This window comes from Bombus vancouverensis, chromosome 4, assembly GCF_051014615.1.
Source record: "Bombus vancouverensis nearcticus chromosome 4, iyBomVanc1_principal, whole genome shotgun sequence".
NCBI lineage: Eukaryota > Metazoa > Arthropoda > Insecta > Hymenoptera > Apidae > Bombus > Bombus vancouverensis.
In genome coordinates this window covers 13,714,435-13,727,372 of record NC_134914.1, presented here as the reverse complement: position 1 = coordinate 13,727,372, position 12,938 = coordinate 13,714,435, and the positions used below count along the sequence as shown (strand labels likewise).

Here is a 12,938-nt window from a genome sequence, read left to right as displayed (position 1 = left end):
AATATAATAAATATGAGAAGGAAGCATAAATACAGCTTTAGAATCACACGATTCACGGAACGCTCTACTGTGTTGCAAATAATTGGAAGTGCGAAATATTTTTTTCTTTTATTGGAAACAGTTGGAAGAAAGAAAGAAAGAAAAGGAAAGAAATGCAGGTACAGATCGAAAGGTACTTTGAATTCTTCGTTCCGTTGCTTTCTTGCTATCAACAGCTTCGTTCAACAACGCTTACACGAGTTTCGAATGTTTTTTGATTAAAAGTAAATGTTTTTGTTTCTACTAATTAATGTTAATTACGACATTTTATAATCGTTATCACGCGAATATTTGTCTATCAGAGGTTTGTAATACTTCATTTGTAATACCGTTATCGATCATTGTTTTGACATAAAAGTTAGGGTTTTGAATGTGTATGAGAGGAATACTTGCAATTGTTATAGGGAATTAAAGATCTATGTACATATGTTCTTAATATACTTAAGTATCGATAAAATAATATATTTTTAAATCTGTAGCCTCTACTTTACAGATATATATATATATATATATATATATATATCAATACTACTGTGGCTGTGTAGATTTACTCATGTGCTTAATTCACGAATATTAATTCTTTTACTCTGTAATGAGTGCTAATTATTTACTGTTTTAACGTTATATCTGGACTTAATATTATACACAATTTATATTCAGTAATCCTGTAATTCAACATTAAAGTCGACATGAAAAGTGAACTATGATGTATACAGGTTACCTTTGGTGTACGTCAATCGAGTAGCTATTAAAATAGGTAGAGAAAAGATAAATATGTATGATAAGTGCCGATAAAATATCGCGTGTATAATTACTGGATGTTTAAAGCAGACAGTTAAAATAACTAATGAAAAAGTTAACAAGCAACGTATTTATAGATCTCTTTTCAAATGAAGATTAAAAGTGAAGTTAAGACTGAAAGGTTAAGGTTAAATTATATTAGAAGTGCCACTCGATCGATATATAAATAGTATATCAAGAAAGATTCAAACAGAATAAATAGTGATAATAAGAGCTTGAATCAACGGTCAGTGTCAGTAATTACGAATATTATAGAACTTTCCTATCTACTGTTTCAATCACGCTTTCACGTGACTGCAAAACATTCCCACCGCGCTATTAATGATTTCTTGACGTATTGTCAGCAGATGCAATAGCCTAACGTCATACGCGTCTACATCATTAACCTCACTTCACCTATCACTAGAAGAAGAAAAAGAGTGAATGCAATATAGCAAATATTGAAAAAACAGCCTATCTTAGGTAATTTTTGCTATAACTGTCATTTCATTATTAGTTACTGTTGTTAGCGACTTATTGTATCTACCATCTATAGTGATGCTTGAAACCTGAAATTCACTCCGCATGAATACGGAAGTCTCATCGTATACATATATTTTGTATCTACTTGTAATTCTCTATCTCAAGCTTCCTACTTCACCCCGATGTCTTACCTAATTTACTTTTTCCAATTGTGTACTTTTCAAAAAAAAATATAAATCTATGTGCTTAAATACAGATATTGAAGTTTGTAATTATATACGTGTATATTAAAAATACGGATTTTATATTCTCTAATACATTTTACAAATATTTCTTCAAAACACATTCAAAACTCTAATCTTTAATCAAAATGTTTATGTACATTCCATCTCTTATAATTCGCACGATGTTACTGGTTTAACAGTTAGAATTGAATACCGTAAACGGAAATCGTGTAAGCTCCGTTGGAACAACCGAAGAACGCGTGGTTGGGAGTTACGAGAAGGCATCAGGATGTTACGTATTGACTTTACCATGCTGTTCGACCACGTGCGAATCGCTTCGAGTAGAGGTATCCACGTTAATAAATAGAATAAATATACTACCGCTACTTCTACTAATCTAGTGTTACATGTCTACCACTACAACTGGGCGTTTCAATGATTTTCAAGCGAATTTTCAAATCGAAAGCAACAAGTAGTTAGTCAAGAAAAGAAAAGGAATCTTCGACGATCGATTTTAATTACTTTTTAACGATCGACCAAAATTTTCTTAAGCGTTGACGCTTTTATTTTTTGGAAGAAAATTTCAGAAACTACTGTCAAGAAAAATTCATTATGGCAAAAATGAAATAATATGTCGAACAGCATCGGTGGATGAAAACTTCTCAAATCGGAGCTTTGCCTTTTTATGAACGAGTGCGCAAGCTCTAGTGGTCGGCAGATTTTAGGCTAGCTTTTGCTTAGATTACTTTTCTTCTTCTAAAGACTGTAGAAAATAATTAACATCTGATTAAATGGACAAGAGTAAAGTGGATCACATGTAAAGAAATTTTAATTTTGAACAAATTACTCTTGACCGTTCATATGTTTCTATATGTTTATGTTTTATGCAAGTGCTGCTTGAAAATGTGCTTGGTGAATAGGGTCCTTGGATTGGTGTCTCGTTTTTCTTGAACTTTGCAATTGTGTAGAACTTCTATGAAGTTTTGGAGCTTGTTACTTTTGTTTTAAAGAAGAAGCTTTATATGTACATATATGGTTATTTATGTTTTTCCTAGGGAATATTTAAACACGTGCACACAAAAAGAAACTAAATGCTTGAACTTTTCATCTATAATACTCTAAAATTGCCCCATATAAAATTAACCCTGAATTGAAACTAGGAAATTCATACTACATAAATTGAAAAATGTTACAGATATTATTTTTTAAATTACATTTGGTATTTGCTATTGTATATATCATCTCCTTACGAGAAATAAATCTATAAAAGTAAGTCAACTATTCTTTAAGAAATTCAATACTAATCATGTACTTGCAGGTAAAAATAAGCACAGTTGGTTTCTGAGAGATTCGTACAAATCAAAATAATTTAACCCACAAAGTTCCCATCACGAGACAACATTCCCAAATATCCTCTTCCAAGACAAACAAAATAATAGTACACGTAACCTCAAAGCAAAAGTCTGACCTAGAACATCCACACGACCCATAGAAAGCATCGACCGTTTCGCAACGGCGCGAAGAGTCGAATAATTAATGAATTGAGCGCGTGATTGTCAGGAATCGTTGTACGTGACTTGCCACTCGTTTCCCTCCTCCCTGGTTAAACGACAGCCTTCGAGGAAGGGGATGCAGCACGCGTGCGAGATTTACGCGCGTGTTTACGCCCTGTACTGTGTTTCTTGCTCTTTCCCTTGAACTCACGTGCTTGCCTGGCGCCAGCGATGTCGGCGATGCTGTCCTCGTCATCCTCATCGTCCTCGTCGTCCTCGTCCTCGTCATCGTCGACCTCGGTGTATACCAGATCGACGTCGTCCTCGTCCTCGTCATCGTCGTCATCGTCATCATCGTCCTCGGTATCTGCCTCGTTCGTTGATACGGCTGGGACGTGGACAGGATTTGACACGGATTCCGCACCTTCGAGCCCGGTTTCGTGGATACCGGATACGGCTTGCCCCTCTCCCACTGCGTTTCCTTCGTCTTCCTCGACGGCTGTCGGCTCGCTATCCACGGCTGTGCTCTCCGCAGCGGTTTCTGCTGCATGCTCCGCTTCCGCGGCGGCGGCGTTCAAATCGGCTTCGACAGCCGCCGGAAGTGCAGACGCTACTGGCGCCGCCACTGCTGGCGCCACTGGTTCTACAGGGGTGGCTTCATCGTCGTCGTCATCGTCGTCCTCCTCACCTGCAATTCATGGTTTGTTGGTTATAGAAGCTGTTTTTCACGTGTCTTTCCGATTATTTATTTCTGTTTAAATTGTGTTCCTTTGGAACTGCCGAAGATTGCACATGATAATATTATTGCAATTGGTAACATTAGTAATTTTATATTAGTAATTAGTATCTTCTTCTTTAAACGTCTGAGATTTTATGTTAAACAAGATAATCAAATGACTAGCAAAGTTATTACTGTTATGCAAAAGAATTTATCAATATTAGTAACTTGTAATTTATGAATTATACAATTTTGCTAATAATATTATCATTGAATTGTGCAAGGGTACCCTGATGATTGAATGAAATATATTTTAGGGTTATTTTTTATTTAATTAAGGATCAGAGTGTTTAATAAAATTTTCTTATTTCTTAATTGTATACATGATTGACTAGAATTCTTGGCAGTATACCAAGAATGAATGAAAATTTTAATCAAAACCAGCAAATGGATTAGCAAATAAAATTAGCAATGGATTATAAACTTGTTGAAATATTATGTGTAATACTATATATAGTACATATATATAATATGTATAAATATTGTGTATAATACTATATATAGTACAATAACTGTCGTTTTCTCCATCTTTAATGATCGTGTAACGAAAAATGTTGGCAGTTGCGATTTATCTTTTCGTATGTGGGTCGATATGAAAGAAGTAGCGCGTAGAAATTCTTTTCGAACTGGAGTCGCCGTCGATTTATGTTAATTCGGGCGAGTTTGAAGTATCTTGTACCGTTACAGCTACGTGAACGCACCAGAATTTCCGTCGGACATGTCGCTAACCTGAAGTTTAATGTTTGTGTAACGGCTGACACATTCGCACCGCGATCCTTCCCATTGTTCGATTCAACGAAATCTTATTGACGGATCTCCGATAACCGTACGAAGAAAGCAAAAGCCATTAAATGGACTAATCGGCCAGTGAACTCGAATTCTATAATTAACTTGAACTCGTTATAATTAAATATCACGAGCCATACTTTAAAAATGAAATTTCGCTACCAAATAAACCGATGTGATTATTAAATTCCTGGCACATTTTTATAGGTTCCGAATCATGTTTTTCAAGTCTTGAAAGTAAAATTCAACAAAATTTTTTATGGTGATTTGTTCCTGAAAAAATGACTAAACATTCCTTAATATAGAAATTTCAAGCGTGCTACTTTCATAACAGTATAATTTCTATTCTAGAGATACTTTTTTAAATTATTTTTATTACTAATCAAAAATTTGCGTATTCAAATTATTTTGAATGTGGTTTTTCTATGATTCATGGATAAGACTATATTTATATTTTGTATTGACTATATAAGTAAATATTTTAATTATATTGATTCTATTATCCTTTCAATTAATTCTTATTTTCCAATTGCAAACGAAGAAAATGGAACCTACCTAATATATCCTCGATGAAACGTTCGAAATAATCGGAAGCATCATCGTCGTCGTCGTCATCGTCGTCGTCATCGTCGTCATCGTCGTCGTCACCCGTGATATCGAAGTCGACGTCGTCGTCGTCATCGTCGTCATCGTCATCGTCTTCGCTGACTGCTGCTGGCTGCTGTGTCGCCTGTCTTCCGGTTGCGACCTGATTCGACGTAGAAGTCGCCGCTGAGATTTTTGGCAGCGGCGATGCGGTTCCGATTGCCGCCAGGCAGCACAATACTCCCAACGCTATCACCAACTTCATTTTTCTGGAAAACGAAAAGTACATTTTTTAATAATTCCTTCCATTACAATTTTGTTTACGTTTTTTAAAATAATTCTTATATTCTTAAATGATCTTTAATTTGATTATTCGTAAATGATAATTAGTAAAGTATTATCAAAACAAGATAGTTTTTATTCTTCGAATTTTCTGTTAGTTTGAAGATTGTTTCTAACAAAATGTTTAATTTATATTTTCTCCTTTTTCGAAGTTCTATTTGTGTAGAAACAAGAACCTTTGTGTGGAGACAACGAGAAGGAAATATTTCACTTATTCCTGGATACGGTGGGGAAATAAAAGAATCCTGCCAGCACGTAGGAAATTTTTTAAGTTTCCATCTGTTCGATATTGTGGAAAACGGGGTCACGTTCAAATTGCAAATTACTGTTGCTTGATAAACCGCGTTCTAGATATCCGAATGCATTTATTCCACTTATTTCATACTCTATTCTGCTTCGACCTTAACTTCTTCTATAAAAAGATCTAAATAAAAGTATAAGGATTATATGAATCTATTAACTTAGTTAACTAAGAACTAAATTCCTAATTACATTTTCAAGTCTGAAGAAAATAATATTTTTTACAGAAAACTAATTGAGGAAAGTAATTAAGAAGAAAATATCAGATTAATCGATTAATGAAAGTAGAGATTTTACAATAGATTACTGTCGTTACAATTCTATTTATCCTCATAAGAATGCAAGCATCGTTGCATAATATATGAAGATATCGTTAACTGAATTACGAGAATAAAGGAAGAACGTAACCACGAGAAACATAATTTTCCCAGGACCAACAAAGAGTTTCATTTGACACTGGAATTATTCTGACCTTCGACTGGCGACATCAGGATTCCCATGCAGTCGTATTCTCACGGCTAACGGTAGGCAAATAAACGTTACTTGGCCATCGTTCAAAGAAACGCATTCTATTATCTTTTTCCAGGAATAGAGAAATCAAAAGGATAAGGGAAGAAACCAGGAAATTCACGACTAATTCTCTTAGTGTGAAAATGAAGAAAGTAAATAGGGAAACAAAAGAAATAAAAATACAAACGCATTGATCTTTCTTCGAGAATAAAGAAAGAGAGGAGAAAAATAAGAAGAAACGAAGTGCCCATATACGTATAATGTAATTCGATGTTCCATTATCTTTCTCCAAAAAGAAGTGAGAGAAAAGAGGAACATGAAATTCACGAGAAATTCATCATTAAAAAGTGCATCCATTTGTTTCAAACAGAAAGAAAAAAAAAGAGGAAAACTGAAAGAACGAAGACCACCAAAAATTCGCTTACTATTTATGTACGAGATAGATATGCAGTATTTAGCTTTTATTAGAAGTTTATACGAATGTTCTAGTTATTATTTATAGCTATTTTAGTTATTCACGATTGCAGATAGTGGAGTTCCCTATTACATTAATCCATAAGAAGTATCGTTTCTTTACATTAGATATCTTGGGTGCAAATAAGCTGTCGATATCAATCTTCATTTTGTATAATTGTTGTCATTGTTCTACTAACTTTATCAATACATATTTTAGAGTAATCCCTATCATAATGAATCTCATTCAAGAATTCAAAGAAAATTCACCATTCAAAAAAAAAGCCCAGAGGAACCATGCATTGCTTATTAGATAATAATCTAATACTGAACCAAACTCCTGTTATATGTACTTCCAAAATCCAAGTAACTTCCTCATCTTCGTCCCTAAATCGCGTTAGCGCAATGGATCGTATTCAAGCTCTGGTTGACAAAATGTGAGAAATATAATAAATAAGCTATGGGTGTTTACGCGTTTAAGAACATTAATGTGTAAAAATGTACAGAATGCACATAGTGTGCAAAAATATTGCGAAAAGTGAAGTTATCATAAGATTTAGACGTTGAAACGGATCTCTGTTTAAGTTCCACTTGCTTAGTTAGATCCAGAAAAATACAAATATCGATAAAAATCCGTAGCTGAACAGTAGAAGGTCCCCTATGCGATAACAACTAATATCGGTTCGCAAACTATCACAACGAGTTACCGAGGTTACCACATGACAAGAGCTAAGCCACTATCGTTGCACACAGCATCACTGCTAAGATTCTCTCGAAACATATTGGTAGAGTCTTCGATCCGTGACATTATACGTATACATCCACCGATGGAACCGAATCCGTTTCGATCGTCGAAAGAGGGTAACTGCGCCACGTTTGCCCACTTGCTCCACGAATTTCCACGAACGTCCACGAATCGAAGAAGAGGGTTGAAGATTAGAACTCCGATAAGGGAGGTTCGTTAAGCTGACTTCCTTCGACTCACCTCACTTCCCGCTTCTTTTTTCGTTGTTCGACGAAGGATAATGGTTCCTGTTCAAGTGAAGCGTATGTGTCCAGGTCGTTCAACGACACGAGTTCTCCGTGATATCCACCGAGCGACCCGGTGAGAGTGTTAAAACAGACGAGGCGGCTCGCAACGACCCTTTTATACCGGGCTCACCTCTCCACCTCCTTCGTTCTCGTTCGCCGTCCTCTTTCCTTGGCGACGACATGGTGTGTATTACACCTTCTTCGTGTGTTCTCTCCACGTGGCTCTCGTTGCGTTTTCTCCCTTTCTTGAGAACGTGCATTGTGCCGTTGAGTAAAAGGATCGGGCCGAGGCGTGCACCGACTTTACTACGCTGCGAAAACATCCAGAACGTTTCCCATCCAATGAATACCCGGAGCTGCAAGGCTATTTTCCTTAGATTTCGTTTGAATCGTCGCTCCTCGATAAATCATTTTCGTTGCAATCGAAGGGCTGGGTGGACTGGTTTTCCTCTTGTTTCCGTTAGTTTCTAGAAAAGTTTAGTGTCAATGTTTATTGAGAGAGATTCCCGTAAATTTTCTATAATAAAATGATCCAGAAGGTTTATTTGGGCAAGATTAGATTTGATTAGAATTTTGGAATGATTGGAATTTATAATATGATATTGAATTTGTAATGCAGTAGGATGATCGTGGAAGATCTTCCGTAGCTTTTAAATGAAAGGTATTTTGCTCTTTAACCCTTGAAAGACTAGTGAGAGAATACGTTCCAAAGTAGTTTTTGGGAAGGCTATTACAATTTTGCTATAATGACATAAGGTGGTCATTAGGCTGTTATAATTTTTCTGACACCAATGCGACCTATTGGAACACAGGATCGATAGTATTAAAAAAAGAAAAATCCGCCTTGATGTTCATTGATAAAAAGAATCTGCCTTAAAACAGTTGAGTTATTTCTTCTCAGGATCTAAGCAATTTGATAAGTTGAGGAGAAAGATTCGGTTTGGTAAAATTAACGAACAATATAATTTATTGCTTCTGTAACATAAATTAAATCTTAACGTTGTACGATTAAATTTAATTTAAATTATAAATTTAAATTCTAGGTACAATCAATTACTCCCTGTCGGTAATTAATCACTTTTATCACAAACGAGGTGCAACCTCGTCTGTGCTTTTATCGAGCTTCTTGGATGCTGTGATCCATTTATACTTTTACCATTCTCGGACGATTTAATTGCCAAGCAAAGCACAGGATTTCTTGGATATTAATAACAGTATGAAGGCTAACTCGCAATTTACACAGACGTATAAAATTGCAAAGTTACGTTGATGACTGATTCGGAATTATTTTCATCCGTAAAAATTCCAAGTCGTTCACTTTACAGTATTTAATAAATCTCTGCAGTGTATCGTTGCACTTCTATCAAATTCGATAAACGACAATAAATTACAAAATGACAAATTATAAAATTAATTTGACTAGTTGAAAGAGTTTCAGATTAAGGAACAAACAAAACCAATCAATCCAACAAAATCAATCATTGTAGTATCTTTATAACTTTTCTTTTTTAGCTAATCCATCATCGAAGTTACGAGCGCCACAAAAAAATTCAGCTTCAATGGACCTAAAATTTTTTCATTCAGCATTCAACCGTCATATTTAGTGAAAGTATTTCTCTCGTTTGCTATTCTCAGCTTCCACTTCTCACCTTCTACATATATAGGCTGTCTCAAAGAAAGAGTCGAAGACTTTAAAAGTACATAAATTAGTGAAAAATTTACTAATTTATTATTTAATTGTCTAAACGCTATTGTCTCCCTATCAGTTCGGAGATGGAAGATTCTACCATAATAAATATTTTATAATATAAAAATCTGCTGTCTAATAATTACTGGATTTTTATATTTTTCAATCTCATATTCTTATGTACAGAACTAAAGAAGTGGAACTTACATAAAAATTTGTTTCATCCATCAAAAATTATAAAGAGTATCCTACTATGAATGTTTTATGTATATATTTTTATAATGTAATCTGTGGATTTCGTTATCACTAAATTTATCATAAAAGCATAAATACCTGCAGTCTAGAAATTACTACATATAAATTCTTAAGCTTTCAGATGTCCAACTTTTAACTCTCTCTAACACTTTCTTCCATTTTCTCCGTCTCCGTCTCCGTCACCGTTTTCTCAGGGTGTTTCCAATTTTCGAAAGAAGCGGTAACGATAGATTAAATCGAAAGTATAGAATGGCATGCGAATGGTGCGGATATTAAACGAACGAAAAATCCGGAATTCCACTCGAGGACGGGTTGGTCATCGGAGCGATCGTATAACTGTAAATACTAGACAGTTTCCTCTTTCAGTCTAACCACTGATAGATCATACTCCTAGCATTCGTTTAGAATCGAACGCTTCAAGCGATTCGACATTTTTGTCAGACATATTCCACTTTACTCATCTCATCGCTTTACTAGTTTTTCAAGAAACCACTTCTGAATAAGTTCCAGTACTCAATAGGCTGGTCGCAAGTTTTATCCAAATCGTTACAATATGATATGAAGATATTTCATTTTTTATACAGTTTAGGCAAACATCCAAAATGTTTTATGTGACTTCATTAAACAAGATACGAATGTATTATGTATTATACGTTACGTTTGTTCATTTTAGAAGTGGAAGTGTTTTGAAAATTTAGATAAATAAATATTAAATAAGGAAATATGTAACGATAATGAAGAAAGTACTTCTCTGGTACTTCTCTGTAAATATTCATGAATATCTTAGTCCAATTATACTACTTATGCAGTGTGCCAGGATCAGTCCAAATACGTTACACCATCCATATTAAAGTTAACTCAACTGCACGATTATCTACACAAATTAGCGAGTAACGAAAGGCAATTAAGACATAAAGTATCATAAACGATACAATTCTGCTAGACGACTTAGTATTAGATGTAATACTAATATCAGCAGAAAATATCGGATAAAAAAAACCTAAGGAACAATAGAAAATATTACGAAATCTAAAATGAAGTAGCTTTATGATCTTAATAATTACCTTCGTCCCATAAATGTTTGCGAAAATTAACAGGATCGCACAATCGGTCAAACTTTCAGGTACAAAAATTCCAACAGCAAAATAAAGGAGTACAAATAGCAAATAGAAAATAAAAGAAACTCCAAACCAAAGTAAGACCTCAACTGCTCGTAAAAATATCCATAATAAATCGTCTTACGCTTTACGGTTTTAGGAGCCACATCTGCTCTATAAACATTTCTAGAAACCAACGAAATCAAATCACTCGTGCAATCTGCAAAATCATTCAAACTTTCAACGACGTAGCTCCAACAATAAGATATAAAGGAACTCAAAGAATAAAAAAAGAAAAGAAATACGGAAAATATCCTATATAAAGTATTTTAGGCATTACGTTCTTACCGTTAGTAATTAAGTCTCCCCTGGGAATATTTTGTAAAGCCAGCGAAACCATATTATCCGTGCAGTCCGCAAAGTCATTGAAACTTTCAACAGCTCGGACGACTTCTGAATTACCCTAAATCATTGTTTGATCCGATCGATCAGAGATTATCATAGAATCGCCGGTGTTCAAGTTCCCTGCTGGTTGTCGTGCTAGTTTTTAAGGATCACCGTGTCCGTCTCGACTCTCCATTCGGCCGGAATATGGGATTTGGTGTCACACAACGCGGCAAGGAAGTAGTCCGCGGCTTCGTGAATTAGTAATCAGGATGTGTGTCTGCGACTGACGAACACATTTTCGTGTATACAGTATAGCCACAGGTGTCTGTTCGAGCGAGCTGAAACGAAAGAATGAGAGAGTGTGAGAGAAATGAGACGATCGGTTGATCGAAGAGGGGTGCGATGTGAGGGGGATAAAGGGGGAAAGGAGAACGGAAAGAAGGAGAGAGAGAGAGAGAGGAGGGAGGAGGAATTGATACGAGAAAGACGATGACAAGATGAAAAATTGAAAGAGAAAGTAAAAAGGAGAAACAGAGAGAGAGAGCAGATAGTGCTATGGTCCTCGTAAAATAGAGACACGTAGAAAGATCAAGATTTAGAAAGAAAAGCAGAGATGAGAGAAGTTATGAGAATTTGGTTAATTAGTAGAAAATTCATGGCTGTTCATTTATGTTAAATATAAATGAAGGGCTTTCTAAAAAACTATATTGCGGGATATTATTTAATTTGCCAATAGCATTGTTATTATATAAAATGTTGGAATAATGTACTAGAGATTTCACAATAATGTATCGAAAATAAGAGATCCGAATGTAGTATACGTGTAACTAGAGCAATCAACAAATCTCTTTAAAATAAAACTATGTACTTGAGGTTAGAATTGATAAATGATTAATATCCATATCTTCCATCTATTGCTACTGTACCATTGCCCATTTAAGCTATTGAAATCTTATTTTTAGGGATACACAGTTACAAGATGAATTTCTTGAAAGAGAGATTCATAGGTATATGGAAAAATGTTAAATTTTAATAATTTAAATAAATAAAGCTCTTTAAGAGCCACTGCAATTATCAACTGGAACAGCTGATACTAAAAAGTTAAAACTAAACTAATGTAACTTTCTCGGTTTCTCATTAATAGTTAACGTACATGAACTGCCATGAATCATATATATAACTAATAAATATAATCATAAAAGGGGTATACGATAAAATAAGAAATAAATTTTAGAATTTGTATGCCAGAGATATATGTACACAGAGAGAGGAGAAATACAGAAAGAAAGAAGTATGACGAAGAAAGCTAAAACTGAAGAAGGTGTAAAAGCAGAGAAAAAGAAGGGGGAGACGGTAAAAACCAATATGCGTGAATCGTTTCACGATATAAGGTTCACACTGGCATTCTTCTCTGTGTCATTCGCCCCGGAATTGTAATTCATTATTCATCGAATGAGCGAGGACGTACACTGTCCCCGAATTGCTTCGCCAAAAATTCAAGTTCATACTCTACACACGATTTCAGAGGTATACTGTTGATGTTATATAGAAATATACATATGTACATACGTGTATTATGACCATTAACTCTAATTATGTATATAATTCTAGGCAAAGATTACTATGGATTTATGCAGGATATCTAACCCTAAAAGTGTAAAACTATCAGTGCACCTGTGGGAGGAATAATTAATAAATTAATATGTA

The 12,938-nt window shown here is 34.8% G+C and overlaps 1 protein-coding gene and 1 long non-coding RNA gene across 4 annotated transcripts in view; one reads left to right on the top strand and one right to left on the bottom strand.

The window, feature by feature from the left end:
* The window catches only part of LOC117156529 (uncharacterized), a 24,863-nt gene extending 16,964 nt beyond the window's left edge, over positions 1 to 7,899 (bottom strand). For 2 of the 3 annotated variants that reach the window (XM_033333628.2, XM_076617600.1), the window contains exons 1-3: positions 7,759 to 7,899; positions 5,139 to 5,437; positions 3,231 to 3,707 (exon numbers count right to left, since the gene is read on the bottom strand). In XM_033333628.2, the coding sequence (XP_033189519.2) occupies positions 3,231 to 3,707; positions 5,139 to 5,433 (772 nt within the window). In that variant the 5' untranslated portion in view covers positions 5,434 to 5,437; positions 7,759 to 7,899. The remainder of the gene's footprint in view (positions 1 to 3,230; positions 3,708 to 5,138; positions 5,438 to 7,758) is intronic. The other variant, XM_033333629.2, reaches the window with a different exon arrangement.
* On the top strand, positions 3,598 to 12,938 carry LOC143302542 (uncharacterized). Its single transcript, XR_013058134.1, has 5 exons — positions 3,598 to 3,719; positions 5,125 to 5,451; positions 6,038 to 6,334; positions 6,397 to 12,758; positions 12,843 to 12,938. It is a non-coding gene; the product is annotated as an uncharacterized LOC143302542 (long non-coding RNA).